The 21,005-nt window shown below is 54.3% G+C and overlaps 2 protein-coding genes across 5 annotated transcripts in view; one reads left to right on the top strand and one right to left on the bottom strand.

Moving 5' to 3' along the window:
• Nucleotides 1-12,273: 12,273 nt before the first annotated feature.
• On the top strand, nt 12,274-18,876 carry DERL3 (derlin 3). 2 transcript variants are annotated; one of them, XM_060613120.3, is made up of 7 exons: nt 12,274-12,465; nt 12,579-12,644; nt 12,728-12,801; nt 12,951-13,044; nt 13,532-13,727; nt 14,285-14,375; nt 18,679-18,876. In XM_060613120.3, the coding sequence occupies exons 1-7, from the start codon at nt 12,373-12,375 to the stop codon at nt 18,800-18,802; spliced, it is 738 nt and encodes a 245-aa protein (XP_060469103.1). In that variant the 5' UTR covers nt 12,274-12,372; the 3' UTR covers nt 18,803-18,876. The 2 variants fall into 2 exon arrangements, with proteins under 2 accessions (XP_060469103.1, XP_060469104.1); XM_060613121.3 differs by lacking the exon at nt 18,679-18,876 and adding an exon at nt 14,482-14,716 and having other exon boundaries at nt 12,280-12,465.
• SMARCB1 (SWI/SNF related BAF chromatin remodeling complex subunit B1) overlaps nt 16,881-21,005 on the bottom strand; it is a 34,304-nt gene continuing 30,179 nt past the window's right edge. For all 3 annotated transcript variants that reach the window (XM_060613112.2, XM_060613114.2, XM_078435476.1), the window contains exons 8-9: nt 17,662-17,793; nt 16,881-17,223 (exon numbers count right to left, since the gene is read on the bottom strand). In XM_060613112.2, the coding sequence (XP_060469095.1) occupies nt 17,184-17,223; nt 17,662-17,793 (172 nt within the window). In that variant the 3' untranslated portion in view covers nt 16,881-17,183. The remainder of the gene's footprint in view (nt 17,224-17,661; nt 17,794-21,005) is intronic.

Raw genomic sequence — 21,005 nt, 5'->3', positions numbered from 1 at the left:
ACAAATCATTCTGAGTGCTTACAAACCTAATTTGAAAGCAAACTTTAACCATTTTAGAAGAAAGTGAATATTTTTGTAATTGTGCAGTGACCCAATCGGGTGGAGGCCAGGGGCCCAGGTGGTGAAAGAATTCACCCAAGGCAGAACAAAGGAATAGAAGTTTAGCTAATATGCTGCAAGGGACCACAGGCCTTTAGCAAAGGAGAGGCTGTCTGCCAAGAGGTGGGGTGCACAGGGTAGGGCTGTAGTTAAGGGCGCGGGGGTTGGGGGGGAGGTATGGAAGCTATGGAATTCTCAATTTTTGGTACCTGTGCCTGGGTTTAAGTAACCCATTGTTCAGCTAGGACTTATGGATATTTTGATGTGGGTCACTTAATGGGCCTGTTTGTGTTCAGTCAGCGGGTAGGAGGTCACTGTGGAACCTTCTACCTTACTCAGGTTTCCTTCCCCTGCTCAAGTTGGTTGCCTAAAAGTGGCCTCTACAATAACCTTAGGATAAATAAGGATAAAACATACAGGTTTCTTAGGAGGATTTAACATCATTAAAAATAAAAAAACTAGTGGCACCTGGAGGGCTCAGTGTCAGAGCATGCGACTCTTGATTTCATGAGTTCAAGCCGCCCAAACAAATAAATAATGAAATTCTAAGATTAAAAATCTATGTTAAAAGATACCATAAAAAGGTGAGACTAAAAGCTACCAAGTTGGAGAAGGGGTCCACAAGAATATGACCAAAAAAGTAATAGTATTCAGAATATCTAAAGAAGTCCTATATATCAATAAAAGCAAGAAAATGGCAACGTCTATGAACAGGGAATTTATAGAATAGGAAACTGAAGTGGCAAAAAAAAAAAAAAAAAAAAAAAAAAAACCATGAAAAGATGCTGGCCTGTGTCAGCAATCAGGAAATGCAAGCTGGATCCACAAAAGAGTATTGTTTCAAACAACAGACAGGCAACTAAATTCTGACAATACCAAAGTGGCAAGAATCTGCTGGACCGCTCACTGCTGATGGAAATGTAAATGAGGAGAACAATTTGGGCATATCCAAATGGGAGTTACAAACACCCAGCAACACAGCAATTCCTGCAGTTCTACTCCTGGGCTTGCGTCAGAGGAACCCTTAATCCCATGCTCAAGAACTTCTGGGGGCACCTGGGTGGCTCAGTCAGTTAAGGTCCAACTTCAGCTCAGGTCATGGTCACACAGTTGGTGAGTTTGAGCGCTGCATCAGGCTCTGCACTGACAGCTCAGAACCTGGATCCTGCTTTGGTTTCTCTGTCTCCCTCTCTCTGCCCCTCCCCTGTACGTTCTCTCTCTCTCTCTCTCTCTCTCTCTCTCTCTCTCTCAAAAATGAATAAACACTAAAAAAAAAAAAAAAGAAAGAAAAAAAAAGAACATCTGTTCACAAATACAGCATTGTTTTTAATAATGGAAAACTTAACAACCCAATGTCAATCATCAGGAAAACAGAGAAATAAATTGTGGTTTACACCAGAATGACTTCATCAGTGGAAAGTGACAAACTAGAGGAACAGCATTAACATAAAGTTCAGTGAGTGGCTAACACCGCCTGAATAAAGTTGCAGAAAATTGTATAGAATATAAAGCCTTTCTTTCTTTCTTCCTTTCTTCCTTTTTCTTTCTTTTTTCTTTTCTCTTTTTCTTTCTTCCTCTGTTTTTTCTTTCTTTTCCTTCCTTCCTTCCTTCCTTCCTCCCTCCCTCCCTCCCTCCCTCCCTTTCTTTCTTATAGTTTTATTTCAGAGAGAGAGAGAGTCCATCAGCAAGGGAGAGGGGGAGAGAAAGAGAGAGAAAGAATCCCAAGCAGGCTCCACACTCAGCACTGAGCCCGTCACGGGGCTCGATTCCATGACCCTGTAATCATGACCTGAGCCAAACTCAATAGTCCCAATGCTCAACCAACTGAGCCAGGCACCCCTAGACTATAAAGCCTTTATTTTAAGTTTGGGCATAAACAAAAACATACCTTATGTCTTACATAGGGATGCATGCTTATGTAGTAAAAGCTCAAGGGTGTGCAGGGGCTAAATACCAAATTCAGAACTAGGTTTATCATTCTGTGCCCAGGGCCACTGCTGTGATCACACTCGGGTGCCCCTCCCTCCTCCCTGAAATGACACCTGGACACTTCACTTCACTCAGCCCCCAGGTGCCTGGGTTCCCCAGCCATTAATTATTGTCCTCAAGCCAGGAAGCTTGAAGTTTCTCCTCAGCAAACATTAACTGGGAGTTTAACCTTGAGTATCAAGGTGAAGTTTTGAATAGTTGGTGGCCCCATGCTAATTACTAATCCTCTTAGCAACCCATTGTGAGTGGCTTCAGCCTTCCTTACAGAGGAGTCCCTGAGAGTCCACAAGGTCAAGCATGGGACTGCAACAACCCCGTGGGAAGTAAAAGTTGGAGCTGGTCTTCCTCAGATCTCCTGACAGATGCGCCCCTCCTCATACCGCCCCGCCCCAGCCTAACCCCCGTAGCGCCCCAAACTCAGATGAGTTGAGGAGAGTGTGGAAAGAACACCCCTGGACTCTTCCAGCCCTTGGCTTTCTGCATTTGATTCTCACCTAGTCTGTTTCCCGAGAAGGTAGAAGTGAAGGACAGGGAAGGAGGGGTGACCTGCCCACAGCGACCAGCTGCAGGAGAACACAGCAGCCAGTGACTAGTAGTGACTAGTAGCCGGTGACTCTTCCTCCCCCGTGGTGCGAGTCCACACCCCCACGGCCCCTCCTACAAGCTAGGGCCTTTCACGCTGCAGATAGGGAAACTGAGGCCCAGAGAGGGAGGGGATCTGCCCCTGGTACTCAGCAGGAAGCATGGAGGAGTGCTGCTCGCACTAAAAGTAATCAATACAGAAAAGCCAGCTGGCGACGACTCCCATGGGGGTCCGCGCCCCAACCTAAGCCAGCTGGCTCTGCTGGTCTTTACCCCTGCAGGAGCGGCACAGCCGCCCCTCCGACCCGGGCCGCCCCAGAAAATGCCTCTGCCTGTTATCCGGACCTGGGGTCCCAGCAATGGAGCGAGGGGCATCCCAGGGATTCGGCCTCCACACCCTCCGGGGACCCATTCTGTCTACCCGGTCCCGCTGGGTTTCCGAGATTTCCCCGACGCCGCCGCCGAGACCCGCTCTGGCCACGAGAGGGCGACAAAGCCCAGGCTGTGCAGGAGCCTGCACTGCGGAGCTCGGCCATCGCCGAGCACTCCCCTGTGGCTGGGAAACAAAGAGGCCTGTGTCAGTGCTCTCCCTGGTGCGGTGGCACTTCAGGGGAGGGAGCTGCCCCCACAAACCCTGGCCCTCCCAGGCCAGACGCCTCCCTCCTCCACCCACCCCAGGGTGATTTCACTGCCTCTGTCCTGCTCACCCAGACTCAGACTGTGGCACACCAGGTGGGCCAGGTGGAAACTCTTGCCTGGTGGTGAGCCTCCCCTCCCTGCTCCATGAGGGGTAGGACAGTGGTGTCAGCTAGTGCCTTTCCCCGGGGACCAGGGCTCAAGCTGGACCCCAGGTCTCCTGGGCCTCTCATCCAGGGCTCAGGCCAGAAGGCCAGTCCATCACTGGAGGTGTGTGGTGGGAGGACAACTCCATCAGGCTGAGGTACCTAGCACCTGACTTAGGGCTGACCCTCTCTGGGCCTGCCTCTTAGCCTCTCTGAGCCTCCATTTCCTCCTCTGTCAGGTTTCTAGGAAGTGCTGCCGAGTGGGAGCAGCCTGTAGGCCCCCTTGGTTCAGGCCACTCAAAGGTCCCTCCTCCTTACAGTCTTTCCTCCTGTTCTTCCCACTTGGACTGACATCTCTGCCCCACACCAGAAGCCTTCCAAGGCAGCAGAGGTCAGGAGGCCTCTTGACCTTGGACACCAGGCTGCTAGGGTGACAGTGAGCCACCACCAAGCACAGCATGCTGCTATGAGCCTCTGTTTGCTTACCTGAAAAAGGGGGACATCATAACAACTGACCTGCCCACCTCATAGGCATTGTATCCTCAGGCCCTCATGTGTGTATGTTGACCCTCCCTGCACTGGGTATCCTAAGGGCCCTCTCTTGATCTCTACACTTGTCCCAGACAGACCTACACTTCGGTGTTTGAACACAGCAGGCTGCAGCCTCCTCGGGCATCCCCAGCAGGGGCAATGTTCTGGGATAGCTCCTGCAGGCCCTACCCCAAATCCTGCTTCACCTTCCTCCTCAGAGCTGGCATTCCCTCCAGTTCTGGGTCTTATTTCTCATTTAATGGTTCAAAAAAAGGAAGGAAGGAAGGAAAGAGGGAAGGGAGGGAGGAAGGAGAGAGAGAGAAAAAGAAAGAATGAAAGGAAGAAAGAAAAGGAAGAAGAAAGAAAGAGAAAAAGAGAAAGAAGGAAAGAAAGAAGGAAAGAAAGAAAGAAAGAAAGAAAGAAAGAAAGAAAGAAAGAAAAGAAAGAAAGAAGGAAGGAAGGGAAGAAAGAAAGGAAGGAAGGAACGAACGAACGAACGAACGAACAAACTTAGGAAGGAAATAAGGAAGGAAAGGCTACAGCCAGCTGTCTCTCATGGCCACCTGTAAGGGTTAAATTGTACTGTAGGGCTAACGCTTAGCTTAAAAGATAACAACTTTGTTCTGACACTGAAGGTCAAAAGATAACAACCTTGCTTTTACTCTTGTAAGTCATACTTCATACTCTTGTGAATCAGGCTTTACCAATGAAGGAAACAAAACCTCAAAAAAGAGCATCAGAGACAAGGTCAAGGAGATCCACTGGTTGCAACTTAGCGGCAGAAAGTCTAAAATAATCACCTCATTCGATAACTGTTTCTGACTCATCTGGCAACTGTTTCTAACTCATCTGGGAACTGTTTCTCTGTTCTGTTCCCAGATAATGATAAAACGATGTGATCGGCTTTAAAAACTCTGTACCCCAGCTGTTCGAAGCCACACTCTTGTCAAGAGTGTTGGTCCCGATCGGTCGGCCTTGCCTCTCATTGTAATAAACTTTGTTGCAACTGTTACTGGTGCCCATAGCATTCTGTTCCAGGAGTCGAGTGGATGCAACACACCCTTTGATATTTGAGGACTGAACAATGAGACTGATTGCGGCTAGGAAATCTGAAGCCATCTTAGTTAGAAGGAAAGAATGTCCTTGTGGCTGGCTGTTCTAAAAATATAGCTGTGCCCACATCTGGAGGGGAGGGATGGGAGGTGGAGGGTGGGGGGGTGGGGGTGGTGGTCAGGCTAGAGTCTGAAGAACCCATGCCTGAATTTCTTGGTGAAGAGATGACCCCTCCCATTAGGGTCCATGGAAGAGGGAGAGGGGAGGGCGCCAAAGTGCTCCAATCCCCTGTGGCCTGGCCACCTGCCACAGTGTGGGGATGTGGGAACTGAACAGGCAGCTCATCCCTTCCTGGGTCCACCCTTACCCCTTCACCTGAGCCCTCCCCCAACCTCAGCTGCGCAGAGGGGACATGCAGGGGCCTGGCTAATGCTTCTTTACCCACCGCTGCCTGACCTGGGACCAACACATCACCTAGCCACAGGCTTCCGACCCGGGGCGGGGAGGGGAGGATTTTCTGTCTGGAGTTCATGATGTTGGGTGGTATTTGTCAGTTTTATGAATTTATTGTTTGAGTTCTCTAAGTAAATGTGCCCTTTTGTACTGAATCTTGCAATTTTAGCTTTGCATTTGTTTTGTTAAAGCCCCCCCCCCCCCCACCGCCCCCATAGCTCTTGTAAGCAAAGAGCAAGGAGGCAGGGAGTTCTGGTGGCGTAGACAGGGGGGGACAGACACGTGGCTTTTGTCCCTGACTGCTGTTATGAGCATTCCCTCCCTGAGGCTGGGCCAGCACCTGTCATGGGGAGCACCTGCCCTGGATGTGTGTGAGCAGGGATGTTTGGCAGGGATATCGGTGGGGGCAAGCCAGGTGGGACGTGGCCAAACCGTAGCCCTTTGAGCCTCTACTTCCACCTGCCCAGAGCTCTGAGCCACTGGTCCTGGGCAGGGGCTCCCAAAGTGGCTGTAGAGTCAGGGTGTTTTTTGTTTTTGTTTTTGTTTTTTACCATGTCTTGAGGTTCTCCTGTCTCTGTGACCTGGCATCCCTGGCCCTGCCATTTGGCTGACTCTGCCAAGCAGATAATCTGCTTCCCCCAAAACACTGCCCACAGCGCTGAGCCTGAAAATAGCTGAGGCCAGGGGAAAGGAAGGCCTGGCCAGACGCTCTGGGACTCTGAATGGCTGGCCGGAGGTAGCTTTGACATTCCTGTAGTGGCCACAGAAGGAAGTGGGAATTAAGGGCAATTGCTGAGGATCAAGACAGCTGGGCACAAGCTCAGGCTGGCCTGGCAGCTGAGGCTGGGAAGGGCCCAGCTCATTCAGCCATTGAGGGTCAGAGACAGTGAAACTGAGGCCCAGGCAAAGAGCCAGGCACCCAAGCTGCCTGGGGGGGCATCACTGAAGGAGGAGAGTCTCATTATGGAGACACTTCCAGAAGCCCAGAGGCAGCAAAGAGCTTTTGCCTCCAAACTATGGCTGGAGAAGTGTCTGAGGCTGCACGACACTGGCTGGTTGGTGGCCCCTGCCACAGGCACCTGCAGGTGATGCCCCTCATTCCTTGTAGTGACAGCCCCCCGTGCCCCAACAATAGGGTGGGGGCAGCTCACCGCTTCCCCAGCAGCCCCTTCCATCACCCTTCCTGGTGGCCAGGCTAGCACCAGTACCTTAGTGTCTTGGTACCTCTCTAGCTGAGTGCCCTCAAGTAGGTTACTCAATCTCTCTGAGCATCTCTGAGTGAGTTACTTCACTCTGTAATAGTAATCTAGTTTGCAAGGTGGAGGTGCAATATCGTGATTTTTTTAAATCTAATCTCCTTTGAATTTTTTTAAAAAAGTTTATCTATTTTGAGAGAGAGAGAGAGAGAGAGAGAGAGAGAGAGAATAAGCAAGGGAGGAGCAGAGAGGTGGGAGTGGGACAGAGGATCCGAAGCAGGCTTTCTGCTGACAGCAGAGAGCCCCATGCAGGACTCGAACTCACGAACCGTGAGATCATGACCTGAGCCAAAGTCAGACACTTAACTGACTGAGCCACCCTGGTGCCCCATTATTTTTAATGTTTATTTATTTATTGAGAGAGACAGACAGAGAGAGAGAAACAGAGATAGCATGAGCAGGGGAGGGTTAGAAAGAGAGATAAAGGGAGAGAGAGAATCCCAAGCAGGCTTTGTGCAGAGCCCGATGCAGGGCTCCATCTCACGACAGTGAGATCAGGACCTGAGCCTAAATCAAGAGTTGAATGCTTAGCCAGCTGAGCCACCCGGACACCTGTGATATTGTGGTTTATAAGAAATAGATTTGGTTATTCAGATGACCAAAATATATTTCTCAGGTATGGAAGACCAGCCTATTTCACAGACAGGGATGCAGAGGCCCGGGGGGGGGGGGGGGGGCGGTCTCAGTGCCAGCCCCAAGGCTGCAGATCCAGCCCTGGAGAGAAGGTTTCCACCTTCTTGAGGCTCAAAGATCACCAAGGACTTCTGGTGACTGGTGCCAGAGCAGACACCAGGGACAGAGAGCGTAGTGCAGCATGTCTGTGGGCATGAGGAGCACCATAGGTGGCAAAGTGCTGGGAGCACCAAGTTGGGTGGCCTGGACAGGGCTTCCCTGAGGCGGTCATGGCTCACAGCACCCCAAATTCAACCTGTCCCAAACCAGCGGGCGGTCTCCCTCAGAAACCTGGCTCTCCCCTGCATCTCACCCTTCTCCCAATCGCTAAGGCTTGTGGCTTCTACCTCCTTGACCCACTCACTCCGTCACATCCCCGCCACTGCCATCCTCCTCCACTCAGATGACTGCTTCTATTCCTGTCTCCTTCCTCCAGAGAGCTGTCATCCGATTGTAACCTCACCACCATGCTGAAAACTCTCTGAGGGCTCCTCATTGCCTTGGGACAAAGACCACAGCCTACACAGCCCTGCTAAGCCTCCAACTGCACACAGCTCCTCCTTGCCATGTTTTCTGCTTCTCTCTGTACCCCCACCATGGCACCTCAGGACCTTTGTACAGGCTGTTTCCCCTTGGGGCATGGCTAATGCTACTCATCCTCTGTCCCAGACCTCCTTGTCCTTCCCTATCCCCCCTCCCCACCCCAGAGACCTGCTAATTCCTGGAGAGTCTGGAATCTGCTATCAAGCTCAGAGGACCAGGCCCAAGCCTGACACAGCCCACCTGGACAGTCTGTCATTCTTGCACTCCAGCCATGAGCAGCTGCTGCCAAGTAGGTTCTAGACTCAGTGCTAAAAATACTCCATGACCCAGACAGGAAGGGCCATCGGGGACACAGCTGTTCCTGGGAAGGGCTGGCTGGGGCTGTGGTAGAGGCCTTCCCACTGCAGTTTGGGGTCCATGTTCTGGAAGTGGGTGGGAACTGAGCTCACAGACCCCGAGCAAAAGCCCCCAACAGAGGAGGCTCAGGGTCACTATGGGGAGGCCTTGTATTGTCAAAAGGAAAACACAGCTGCCTCCAACATGTACACAAACACCTTGTTTCTCATTCTTTGGGTTTGTTACCACAGGCAAGTGTTGGCTTTGGAATAAACTACATTTGGGGCGCCTGGGTGGCGCAGTCGGTTAAGCGTCCGACTTCAGCCAGGTCACGATCTCGCGGTCCGTGAGTTCGAGCCCCGCGTCAGGCTCTGGGCTGATGGCTCGGAGCCTGGAGCCTGTTTCCGATTCTGTGTCTCCCTCTCTCTCTGCCCCTCCCCCGTTCATGCTCTGTCTCTCTCTGTCCCAAAAATAAATAAAAAACGTTGGGAAAAAATTAAAAAAAAAAAAAAAAAAAAAAGGAATAAACTACATTTAAAAATTAGGTATATGGGGCCTTAGGTGAGCCTAGGTAGGTGAGCTCTGGTCCCCTCAGGGAGGGCTTCCTGGAGTAGGGAGCATTTCTACCACCTTCATCTAAGCTGGTAGGGAGGAAAATGAATGAATGGATGAACCAGAGATCTGAGGCAGTCCTTGGAAGAGAGAAGCCGAAGCCCAAATAAGAGGTGGCAGCAGAGTGGTGGTGAGGTGTGTTGCAGAGATGAAAAGGGACTGGATGGGATGTCTGGGTGGCTCAGTCCGTTGAGCATCCAACCAGCTCAGGTCACAATCTCACGGTTTGTCAGTTCGAGCCCCACATCACGCTTGCTGCTATCAGCACAGAGCCTGCTTCAGATCCTCTGTCCCACCCCTCTTTGTCCCCTCTCCAGAAATAAACATTAAAAAAAGGCGGGGGGACTGGAGAATTCCATGGGAGCCTCAAGTTCCAAGTGGGCTGGGGAAGGTGGGGCTTGGATGACCCCAGGTTGCTGGATTGTCACTGGGGCTGATGATGGGGCCTCCTAGCATGTGAGGCCTGTAAGGAGGAAGGCAGGCTTGGTGGGCATGAAGGGGGTACTGTCCTGTTTGTGGGCACTAAGAGCCTAGACAGGAGATTTTGGGGTCCCCTGGGTGCCCCCAGATCTGGAGATGCTGGAGTTCCTTGCTCTGCAGCAGGCAGGGTTGCAAGGCCAGAGAGACAACTTGAGGAGCAGCGTTCACTGTCACCTTGCCCAGGGACCACAGGCCCTCCTTCAGCTACATCTTTTGCCCAGAAGAGAGGGTGGGCCCAGCTGGCCCTACTGCTTGGGACAGGAAGCTAAATAGACGTTGGCATCCAGCACACAGCCTGCCTACATCTTTAGGCCCCTGGGACCATGTGATGCTCAGGACTTCTCTCCAAAAATAACTGTCTGCAGGCACCTGAGTCAGAGGAGAAATGGGCCTGCCCTGGACCTGAGACTGGACAGGAAAAGCCTGGACTGGTGATGAAGGTCTGCCCCAGGCCCTGCTGTGCCTCCTACTGGGCCTCAGTTTCCCCAGGGTTCTGAGGAGGGAGCATCTGCAGTAAAGTCCAGCCACTGTTCCTGTGACTGTCCCTCCAGCTGGCAACCCCCACCTACCCTGGGCTCCCAGCCTCCCGGGAATGTGCTTCTGGTCCCCAAACCAGGCGCCTGCCTTATCAGCCCCAATCAGAGGGGAGACAGACACCCCTCCCCTCCTCCACCCTCCGCTCCGCAATTGATAGCACCTCCTATTAGCCTCGGCCTGACCCTGAGTGGAGGGCCCCTGCTAAGTGCCTGGAGGCAGGAACACCTCCCCTTCCCCATGCTGACATGAAACCTGACCTCCCTGGATGGCTCTTTTGTGCCTGGCAGGCGCCAGCCCTGGCATTTGAGGTCCTGCATTCCCACCAGCTGCCACACCTCCCCCCTAACCCTCCACCAGGTTGGAGTCTACTCTGCTGGGCCCACCGCAGACCAGACGTGACCTTGGCCTGTTTTGCTGGAAAATGGAGGCTGCCCAAGGGGGGCTGTTCCCACCACCAACCTCTCAGCACCTTGGTCCAATTCCTGCTGTATCAGGCCAGACCTATTCTCACCCCTAAGCCAAATGCTTATCCCCCTTGGGTGCTCCCAGCCTCTCCCTCCCCTCCCAGCAGCTCCACTAGGGAGCTAGTAGCTACTAGCTACTCACTAGGGAATCCCTCTGAGCGCCCTCATTTTCTTGGGATCCACCTGAAATAACTTTATCAACTGGTTATCCCCCTTTCCAGTCTCCTCTGGGGGACCTCAGGGCCCTGTCCAGGGCATTCCTCATCTTCCACACTTACGTCCACACCTGAGCTCCCATATTGGTAAGGGCACATCTGTCTGGGCACCTTCCTCTCCCTCCTACCTTCTATTATCCTGATTACAGAGACATTGGCAGGGCTGCAACCCACTGTCTGTTCCCAGGCCATGTCTCTGTGAGCTTCTGTCTTGCTCCTGATGCCCTTTTCTGGCTCAACTCCTGGAAGCCCCCTCCCAGCTTCCCCTGGCCTCCCTGACCAGGTCTGCCTTCTCTGATTGTTGAAGGCTGAGCTGCCCAGGCCTCGCCTCTTCTCTTCTCCATTTAGCCTTGCCCCTTGGACGCTTTACGCAGGCCCAAAGCTACAAATGCCACAGGTCTACGGTTGACTGGCATCCACAATTGGACTGCCTGCCCAACCTCTTCCCGAACACCATACTTGGATTTCTCCAGGCAGATATCACACAAATACCCTAAACTCAACAAGGCCAGAACAGTACTCCATCTGCCCACCTTTTCCCCAAGTGTTCTTCATATCTGTAAAGGCCACCACCATCCATCTGCCTGGTGGCACAGACCTCTAAACCACCGTTGATTCCTCCCTCACAGCTCTGTCCAATCCGTAGACAAAACCACCTCTCACCCCAACCCCACACTCCAGGCTCCATGCTGCCCAAGCCACTACTGTGCCTTGCAGCCTCCCCCTGCTCACAGATTCCTCTGACAGTCTGTTGTGCTTGCAGAAGCCACAGGGACCTTTTTTAAGTGACAATCAAGTGTCACTTCCTCACAGAGACTTCCCCGGCTTACTGCCCGACCCTCCACTCTTGGCGTTATTTGCGTCATTTCCTGGTCCTGTGAACACTAGCTCTCATATTCGCACAGGTCTATGCCTGCCTGTCTTCTCGGCTACACCATAAGGGATAGCATCCTTTATTGGCTGCTGTATCTCCTGAATTCAGAAAAGCACCTGGCACATAGTCGGTGTTCAGTAAACAGTTGACTTAATTAGTGCATAAACGGAGTTCCTCTTTTCCATCAAAATGATGAGGCCCTCTCCAGCTTGTCCACTCGTTCTGGCCCGCGTGGGCACCCTAGCGTCCCTGGGGGAGACCTCCCACAGGAGTCGGCGTGGGGTCCAATGGACTGAGGCGGGGTCGGAGAGTGGACGTGGTGCTGAGCACCTCCTTTGTTGTAGGCTAGGTGGCACTGTCTCTGGCTCTCAATGGGGGAGATAGACAGGACCGAGTCTCCCCCAGCCCTAGGTGTACTCATAGAGCCCGGGGACCAGACACGTATTAATCCCGGCTTGCCCACGCTCCAGCGTGATCCCGCCCCTTCCGGTCTCGCTGTTTCTTGCTCCTGTCTTTTTTCCACTCGCGGAGTAATTTCAGTCCCGCCCCCAATACGTCCTTGCTATTGGTTCTCCTTAGATTGACGCCAAGCGACCAGTTCCTCATTGGCTACACGTTCTCCCGCGCCGCTACTACAGCCACCACAACAACCGCCACGTGCTCAACCGTGGGGCCTGCTCATTGGTCCCGAGTTCCGACCCGCCCACTCTCCTATCCCGCCCTCGTCTTCCAGCTTCCTCCTCCTATTGGTTACTGAGCCCAGGGACCCGCCCCCTACTCTGGGCGCACTGCGCTCCCCGACATGGATTGGCCAAAGTCGGGGAGTGAGGCGGGATTGGGAGGCGGGTTAAAGAGCGCGCAGCAGGTTGGGCCACGAGTGTCAAAGAAGGTTCAATGGCGTGGCAGGGACTGGCGGCCGAGTTCCTGCAGGTGCCAGCGGTGACGCGGACCTACACCGCGGCCTGTGTCCTTACCACCGCTGCTGTGGTAAGCTGGCCGGGCGGGTGGGATCGGTTCCCTGGCTGCAGCCCGGGAGGGGTGTAGCCATGGTTACCGCTAGATTCCCCGGGGTCGCACCTGACGCGCCCCTGGTTCCGCAGCAACTGGAGCTCCTCAGCCCCTTCCAGCTCTATTTCAACCCGCACCTCGTGTTCCGGAAGTTTCAGGTGAGGCCACCCGCCCCTTGCACCTGACAGCCGGGCCCTGCCTGCCCCGCGCCTGACCGCCCACCTACCCCCTATCCCCGTAGGTCTGGAGGCTCGTCACCAACTTCCTCTTCTTTGGGCCCCTGGGATTCAGCTTCTTCTTCAACATGCTCTTCGTGTATCCTGCGCCGAGCGGACGTAGGCGTAGGGTGGTGGGCGGCCCGCCAGGCTGGGGAGCGGCCCAGCGGGGCTGGGGGAGGCCCGGAATGGTCAGGAGCAGGGAAATCAAGGCTCCTCCCGGTGGCATTTCCTTTACGGACGCCGCAGGTTTCGCTACTGCCGCATGCTGGAGGAGGGCTCCTTCCGTGGCCGCACGGCCGACTTCGTCTTCATGTTTCTCTTCGGGGGCGTCGTCATGACCGTATCCTTCCCAGGCTCTGAAACCTTAGGCGCTGCGCCTCTGGGTCCAGCCTGTGTAGGCCCTGGGGCCCGACATGAGCGCCTGGGCCCGAGGGGGACAGAGTCGTTCACTCCAGTTTAGGGTGAATCTAGCGTACATCATCTGCTCAGCTCCGGACTACTAGCTCTTCAGTGCTGTACGCAAAGTATCACAGGGTGATGTGGAGAGCCAGGTAGGGTGCTTGGGGGCTGAGCCCCGAATGCCAGTAGCCAGAAGAAACTGGGGCAATGAAGGGCAGTGTTTGGAGGCTGGGGCCAGGTGAAGCAAAGCAGATCACGTTGGCCTGAAGGCCAGAGTGTGGCTTTGATTGAAGGGTCCATCACTAGAAGTGAGGAGGGAAGGAAAACTGGGGAGGAGTCCAGGGGTTTAGGCAGTCAGAGGGGTCCTGGGCAGGGTCTCTGAGGCCTGCACGAGAAGAAGGCCTCCCAGCACCTTGACTCTGGCTCAGCTGCTGGGGCTCCTGGGCAGCCTGTTCTTCTTGGGCCAGGCCCTCACTGTCATGCTGGTGTATGTCTGGAGCCGCCGCAACCCCCGAGTGAGGGTCAACTTCTTTGGCCTCCTCACCTTCCAGGCACCATTCCTGCCCTGGGCACTCATGGGTTTCTCACTGCTGCTGGGCAACTCAATCCTTGTCGACCTGCTGGGTGAGCCTGCCTGCGCATCAGCCCCAACCCCCCAGAAACAGGCTGTCTGGTACCTGATGACCTTTGGGAGGGCTCCCAGGCTGGTTGCTGTGCCAGAGCACAGCACCCACCTGGAATGGACCTCTCACCTGTCCTCCCACTCCCACTTCCTGCCCTGCCAGCTCCTCTGTTCTTCTGGCCCCTTGAATAAGCCAGCCAGATACCTGCTTCACATCTTTAGGCCTGATGTACTACTGATGCTTGTAGGGGTCCTGACCAGGGTGGGGTTGGGTAAGTCAAGATTCCAACCTTCGCTCCTGTTCCTCCCATGTTCTCAGCCCATCCCCTCTCCAAGTCTTGCCCACTTCTGGGCCAGGTAAGCCAATCCTTCAGGGTCAACCCTGGCCCCACCCTGGGCTGGCAGTCTGTGCAAGATGTTGTGTACTCGTGTTCTGAGGCCTGAGGTTACTTGGCCTGGCTGGCCTCCAGAGCTGTGCGTGGAGTCAGGGAGCAGGTTGTGCTGGCTCCAGACTCGGGACTGTGGAGGGTGGCCTCAGCAGTCCTTTGCTCTCCTACAGGGATTGCTGTGGGCCACATTTACTACTTCCTAGAGGATGTTTTCCCCAACCAGCCTGGAGGCAAGAGGTTGCTGCTGACCCCCAATTTCCTGTAAGTGCTAGAGATGACAGTTATCCCCCTACACTCCCTCAAGATGGCTCCTGACCCCACTGGGGACCCCTGCTGGCCTCAGCTCAGTGTGGGCCCCTCCCTACAGGAAGCTGCTACTGGATGCCCGAGAGGAGGACCCCAATTACCTGCCCCTCCCGGAGGAGCAGCCAGGACCCCTGCAGCAATGACCCTACCCAGGGCCAGGGCCAGCCCAAGAAGCCTGTTTTCCTGGTCTCTGACAGACCTCCCTCCCACCCCTAACTCCCGCTTTCAGGAGAGCAACCTGTCCTGCAGACTGGGCCTGTGCCCAGGGCCCACCCAAATAAACAGGATGACCTGCACCTCTTCGTCCACAGCACTGGCTCCCTGCCTCAGCTGGCCACACCTTTCCATGCTGCTGGCCCTGATGTAGAGCCACTAAGCCTGGCCTGCCCTCTCAGACCAGAAGGGAGGCCCAGAGTGGGTCAAGAACCTGCCCATAGTTGCCTAGCAGCAGTGAACTAGCAGATGGCACACTCCGGGTTTTCACTCTAGCTTTGCCAGTGCCTTGCTGGAGCCTTGGGCAAATCCCACCTGCACCAGATCTCTGCTCCCTGCCAGGCAGCAAGGGAGCTGGTCAGATCTCACTGGCTGGGGCCAGGACTGGGATGTCCCTGTTGTGCCAAGCCCAGTCTGTAGGGGCTCCTGCCCATGGTGCCCTCAGGCTGATGCCTCACTGTCCCTCATCAGCAACCAAGTGGACCTTTGCCCACTTTCCAGCTGAGCAGTTAATGGACTTGCCCAAGGCTCCATGAGGTCAGGTGCAGAGGAGGGCCAGGACTGGGTCCTCTGCCCTTTCTGCAACCCCAAAGCTTTGAGAAATTTTCACCATAGCAGAGCCTTGCAACGTTCTCTCCCTGATGTTTTTAGCTAAGGACCATGGAAACCTTATCTGATCGCACAGCTCACTTTTCTCTTTGGTAAAGCAGCCATCAGGCAACCTGGCCAACTTTCCTCATCACCCTAGACCAGTCCAAATTACAATTTATTCCTGGATGATTGGCAGCAATAGGGGCTCCTCCAGCCATAGGTCATCATGTTCGTGGGTGACACAAATATTCACCATGGGAGTCTAACCTTAATTTGGTAATGAAATCTTGCGGAGTAGCAGTGTAGCAGCATGGGCTGGCAATGCTCGGAGTGAGGGCTCAGCCCCTGGGCTGCCCTCTAGTTGTAGGGCCTCATGGACCAAGCAAACCCTTTAGCAATGGAGCCCACTTATTTCCAAGGCCAGTGGAGCCTGGGCCTGGAATCCTGCTCTTTGTTCAAGGCCTTCCAGTGAAGCCCAGGTGTCCCCTTGCTGTGGGGCTCCAGCAAGTTCCACTCCTGGATGAAGGGCAGGGGGCTTGAGTACAAACTCCCCGGGAGCCAGGAGCCGTCACGTCCCAGGACATGATCACAGGACCCCAAGTCCAGAGGGCTAGGCGCATCTACCCCTACATCCTGGCAGTCAAGACCTCAATTCCTACTCAGAGCTCTGCCCTTGCCCAGTGTGGGGGTCAAGTTGGGAGCCAGGTGCCATCACACTCCTGCCATGCTGCTGGAGGGCAGAGTAGCCCTGACATGGCAGGGAAGACCTGCCAGCAAGTGAAGGAGGCAGCCCAGTGCTTAGATCTGGGTCCATTACCTTCGTTAAGAATGTAGCTGTGCACCCAAGTCATCAAGCAGCACTCGCTCAGTGAGGAGACCCACATATGCCACCCTCATGGAGCCCACGTCCCTTCTGTAGAGTGAGGACACTTCCACATTAGACAAGAATGCAGAGGGGACACACAGCTCACTGGAGGCGGATCTGAGAAGAGGCCCAGAGCTTGCCTCCTTCTCAACACACAGCACCCACGGCCAGCACTGGGCAGGCATGCTGCTCCATGTGCCTTACTTCTCATAACCGACCTGGGAGAGAGGAGCTGGCCTGGGTGGAGTCACCAGCTGGGGGCAGAGCTGGGCCCCAACCACCTGTTGCACATGCACCGCTGCAAGGTGTGGCAAGAGCGTTGCACGCCCGCTGGAGCCTGAACAGCCAGGCATGGGCCCTTGGGCACCCAAGCTGGTAATGCCCCTGCAGCAACCACAAAAGACGGGGCTGCTGTAAGGGACTCCAGAGAAGCAATGCTCCTGGCCAGGGGTGGCACAATAGCCCAGACGTGCAGAGCCCAAGGATGGCAGGAAAGCCTGTAGCTCCTTCACAAGGCCAAGCAAAGGGGGTGGGGTGGGGCCGTCACTGAAAGGTAAGTGGGCCCCCCTACCCTGAGCCTCATGACCTCACTTGTCATGTCCATCAGCTGGAGGGCCTGAGGAAAAGCAAGACTGTGCTATGGTTGGCCTTGGATAGAAACTTAGCCCCAACCTGCCCACCTGGGACTCTGAGGCAGAGAAGGCTGAGAGGCCTGGCATGCCAGCCTTGGTCCCACACCAGCCCAGCCAAGTCCTGCTCCTCGTCCCCTTTCTTATTTTTATGCTACCACCTTGAAAAAATGGAACATGACCTGTTGTCTTTTATTTAAAAAGTGTTGCTAGCCCTGCCTGGGGCTCCTATACAAAAACAAAACATAACCCAAAACGAGGCCTCTTTCTGACCAGAGACTTGGATGGGGACTGGGCTCAACAAATGGAATGTGCCCAGGGGAGGGTGACCAGAAGCCCTCCCCACACCCCATGTTCCTCAGGATGGCCCCGGCCTGCCCCTTTGCCTCCCTCCTTGCCAGAAGATGAAGGAGAGGCGGTCCGATCTTCTCAATGCTCCGTGGGAGCCATGCGCAGACGGGCTGGTTACCAAGCTGGGGCAGTGTTGGCAAGACGCCTCATACGCCTGCAGGAGGAGAGGAGGTGATGACCCGGAGCCAGCTTCCAGCCCTGGGTGGCTGCCCTCCCCTAGGGATCTCTAGCACAGCCAAGGGAGCGGGGACGGAAACAGGATACAAAAGGTGGATCCCCAGCCCCTCCCTCGGCCAGAGCCTGTTCACTGCTTGATGCCCTGACAATGCCCTCTCTCCTGCCTGCTCATGTCTTGCCTATGTCTCCAGGGTTCTAGACACATAGGTCTGGGCTGTGGTCAGATCCAACCTGAGGGCTTAACTTTTGTTCCCTGAAGGAAAACCCACCTGGGGTCTAGATAGATTGGGACTCATCACCCAGGGCCTGCCTCTGGCCATGCAGGTACCTTCTCAGAACCAGGGTCCCTCCCCTGCCTGCAAGACAGTGGCTGTGTGCAGAGCATGCTGCCAGGGGCCTAAAGGGGGAGGGGTACCTTGTGTTCCTGTCCTGGTCTCGGATCTTCTTTTCCATCTCAGCGTCTGTCAGAGTCTCCAGCAGTGGGCACCATTGGTCAGCATCGCCTGTGTTCCGGATGGCAATCTCCACCGTGGGTAGGGGGTTTTCACTGTGGGCCGGGGGTGAGGAATGGGGGTTGTGACTGTTAGTTCACAGAGCAGCAACCAGAAAGGCCCCCAGAGACCAGTGTCCACCCCCCTGCCAGAACACCGGAGCCAGGGCATAGCAAGGAAGGCCCAAGCCTTTCCTGCTTCCTCTTCTGTCTCCTCCCTGCTGGGCCATTTCATGCCCAGCTCCTCAGAACAAGAGTGGTGTGGTCAACACCCACCATCCGAACCTCAAGGCAGAATCACTGGAGACGCCAGGTCCCCCATAACAATAGCTTCTCTTCAAAGCACGCTCAAACAGGCCCTTTGCTGTCGCCTAGGTGTGTCTGGTCTGTAAAGGAGTGGGGGTTCCCTGCAGAGGTGGTTCTGTATGACAGTATTGCTGGGAAGGTAGGGGAGGGCAGTCTGCCCCGCTCAGTGCCCGGGGCTTGGATCCACCGGCCTTGATGCCTCATCAATGAAGGCCACTGGGCCAGCCTGCTCCTGAATATTCCATACATTTGCCCCTCAGTGCACTTTACTGACCCAACTAAATCCAGATAGCTGGGCCTGGAACCCTTGTCCCCTGACCACTACACTCCATGGCCCCTCAGTGACCACCCCAAAGGCCACCTATGCACCTATGCATCCTCTTGCCAAGGACACACAGCAGTAAGGGTGAGGGAGACACACGCAGAAGCACAAGAGAAGGGAGGACACAGCTGAGGTGCTGCCTCTCTGGGCCTTGATTTCCAAGCCTGTGTGACAGGAGGCTGAAGAGGCAAGGATGCTTCAGAGCTGACCGCTCAAACTCCTGGCCCAGGAGATAAGTCTCAGACTGTGGCCCTAACAGTGAATCTCTTCCACCCCCTTCCCCTTCCTCACCAGGCCCTTTCTCTCTCCTCCAGCCGGGCGGCCTGCACCTGTCTCTTGAGGCCCAGCACCCCCAGAAGGCTGGCCCTGCTCCACTGCAGCCCTATCAAGTGTCTGCCCACCTCAGCCTGGAGCCCTGCACAGCACAGTTCCCTCTGAGAAGACTGAAGGCAGGCAGGGCCCAGGGGAGGCAGGGTAGGACACTGACAGAATAAAAGTGGATGGACCCCTGATCTGTGGCCTTGCTTCTGGTACCTCATTTGGAAAATAGGAACAATTACAGGGCTGTGAGAGCTCTTCAGAGGATTACTATTATTTAAAACAGCCAACATATGTCCACTGAGGGGGCTCCCTAGGTGCCAGGAGCCTTGTCACGCAGTCTCCCTGGAACTTGTGCCCAAGGTTGTGTGAGTGGCCAGCTAGAGAGGGATGTCCACCCAGGCCTGACAAGAGGCTGTGCCCCTCACACTGCCAGCTGGCACACAGCAGCTGAGGGCTTGTTCTGGCTTCCCTTGTGTGCTAGTGTCCTCATCCTGATTCTCAAGGACCGGGAGCAGACAGGGCCCAGCCTGGTGCATGCACTAAGGCTGTCACCACAACCCAGAACTGCCCCTGGCTCCCCTGCAGAAGCAGGGCTCACTTCTTCCTGCTGAGCTAGGTCCCCAAAGCCCAAGCTTGTGCTGGTGACTCAGAGGCTAGTGACAAGAGCAGCACCAGCCCCCACCCGTGGTACCCTGGGGCCAACCCTCCTCAGCAGCTCCTGAGAGCTCTTCTCCAGCCAGTGTGGTGGTTTGGCAATCCTGAACCACCCAGCCACAGACCCAAACATCATTCCTCACCTCAAGGGCTCCCAGCCACCTTCCTTGGGAGGGCAGGCATGAAAGGCGCCAAGCCCACGCTGAGGGAAGCAAAACATGTTTTCCTCTTAATTTAAACAAGGGCTTGTGAGTAGGTCCTGGAGGCCCCTTTGTTTACCTTCCCTTGGCTCTGGGAAGATTCCACTCCAGTGGGTTTGTCCTAAAATAAGAACTGCTCAATCCAACCATGTAAGAATGGGCCGAGAGCCAGCAGGGCTCTCGGGTTTGGGACAAACACACAGGCAGGGGTCACCTTGCCTCCCCCTCCTTTGACAGGATTCTGCATCATGGACTTCAAGGCTCCCTGTGATCCCAGATGTTCCTACCACCCTGCAGAGTCCAGGTGGGGACACAGAGCCTAGGCAGGGGAGGGCTGTGGCGGAGATGTCCGAGGGCCCAGGGCCGTAGCTTGTAGGGTATCTCAGTATGGGCTCACTTTTATGCCCTCACATGATACAAAATGCCAGCCAAGAACCACTGCTCTACCCACTTTACAAATGAGAAGGACAGAGCCTTCAAGGGAAATGACCTACCCGCCCATGGCCACTCCACTGGGAGGAGGGGGAGAGAGAACTCAACAGCACCCTCCTCTTTATGGCCAACTGGCTTTTGACAAGGGTACCAAAGTCCATACAATGGGGAAAGACCAGTCTTTCCAACAAATGGGCACTGGGACAAGATGACCTTGGATTAGGCAGAGGTTCTGTAGGTATCATATTAAAAAGCACAGGCAAGGGGTGCCTGGCTGGCTCAGTTGGGACAGCATAGGACTCTTGATGTCAGGGTTGTTGAGTTCGAGCCCCACCCTGGGTGTAGAGATGACTTAAAAATAAAATCTTAAAAAAAAAATTTTTTTTTAAAAGCACGGGCAACCGAAGAAAAAATAAAGTGGACTACACCAAAATTTAAAGCTTCTGTGCTTCAAGGGACACTGTCATGAAAGTGAAAAGACAAGCTACAACGTGGTAGAAAGTATTTGTAAACTGTACCTCTGATAAGGAACTTGTACCTACAATATGTAAAGAACACTTACAACTCAATAATAAAAATACAAATAGCCCAATTAAAAACTGAGGGACCTGAGCAGCTATTTTTCTAAAGATGATATACAAATGCCCAATGGCACCTGAGAAGATGCTTCATCATCATTTGTCAGTGGGGAAATGCAAATCACGACCACAATGAGATGCCACTCCCTCCCCCTCCCCCACTAGGATGGCGAGAATCAAAAAGTCAGGTTAACAGGGGTGCCTGGGTGGTTCAGTCGGTTAAGCGTCCAACTTCAGCTCAGGTCATGATCTCATGCTTCATGGGTTTGAGCCCCACATCAGGCTCTGTGCTGACAGCTCTGCTTTGGATTCTGTGTCTCCCTCTCTCTGCCCCTCCCCTGCTTGCGTGCGCACGCTCTCTCTCTCTCAAAAGTAAATAAACATTTAAAAAAATTAAAAAAAAAAAGGTAACAAATGTTGGCGAGGATGTGGAGAAACGAGAAAGAAGCCTGACTC

This window comes from Panthera onca, chromosome D3, assembly GCF_046562875.1.
Source record: "Panthera onca isolate mPanOnc1 chromosome D3, mPanOnc1 haplotype 2, whole genome shotgun sequence".
Taxonomy (NCBI): Eukaryota; Metazoa; Chordata; class Mammalia; order Carnivora; family Felidae; genus Panthera; species Panthera onca.
Note: the sequence above shows the minus strand (reverse complement) of the source record. Positions and strands in the feature narration are given on the sequence as shown.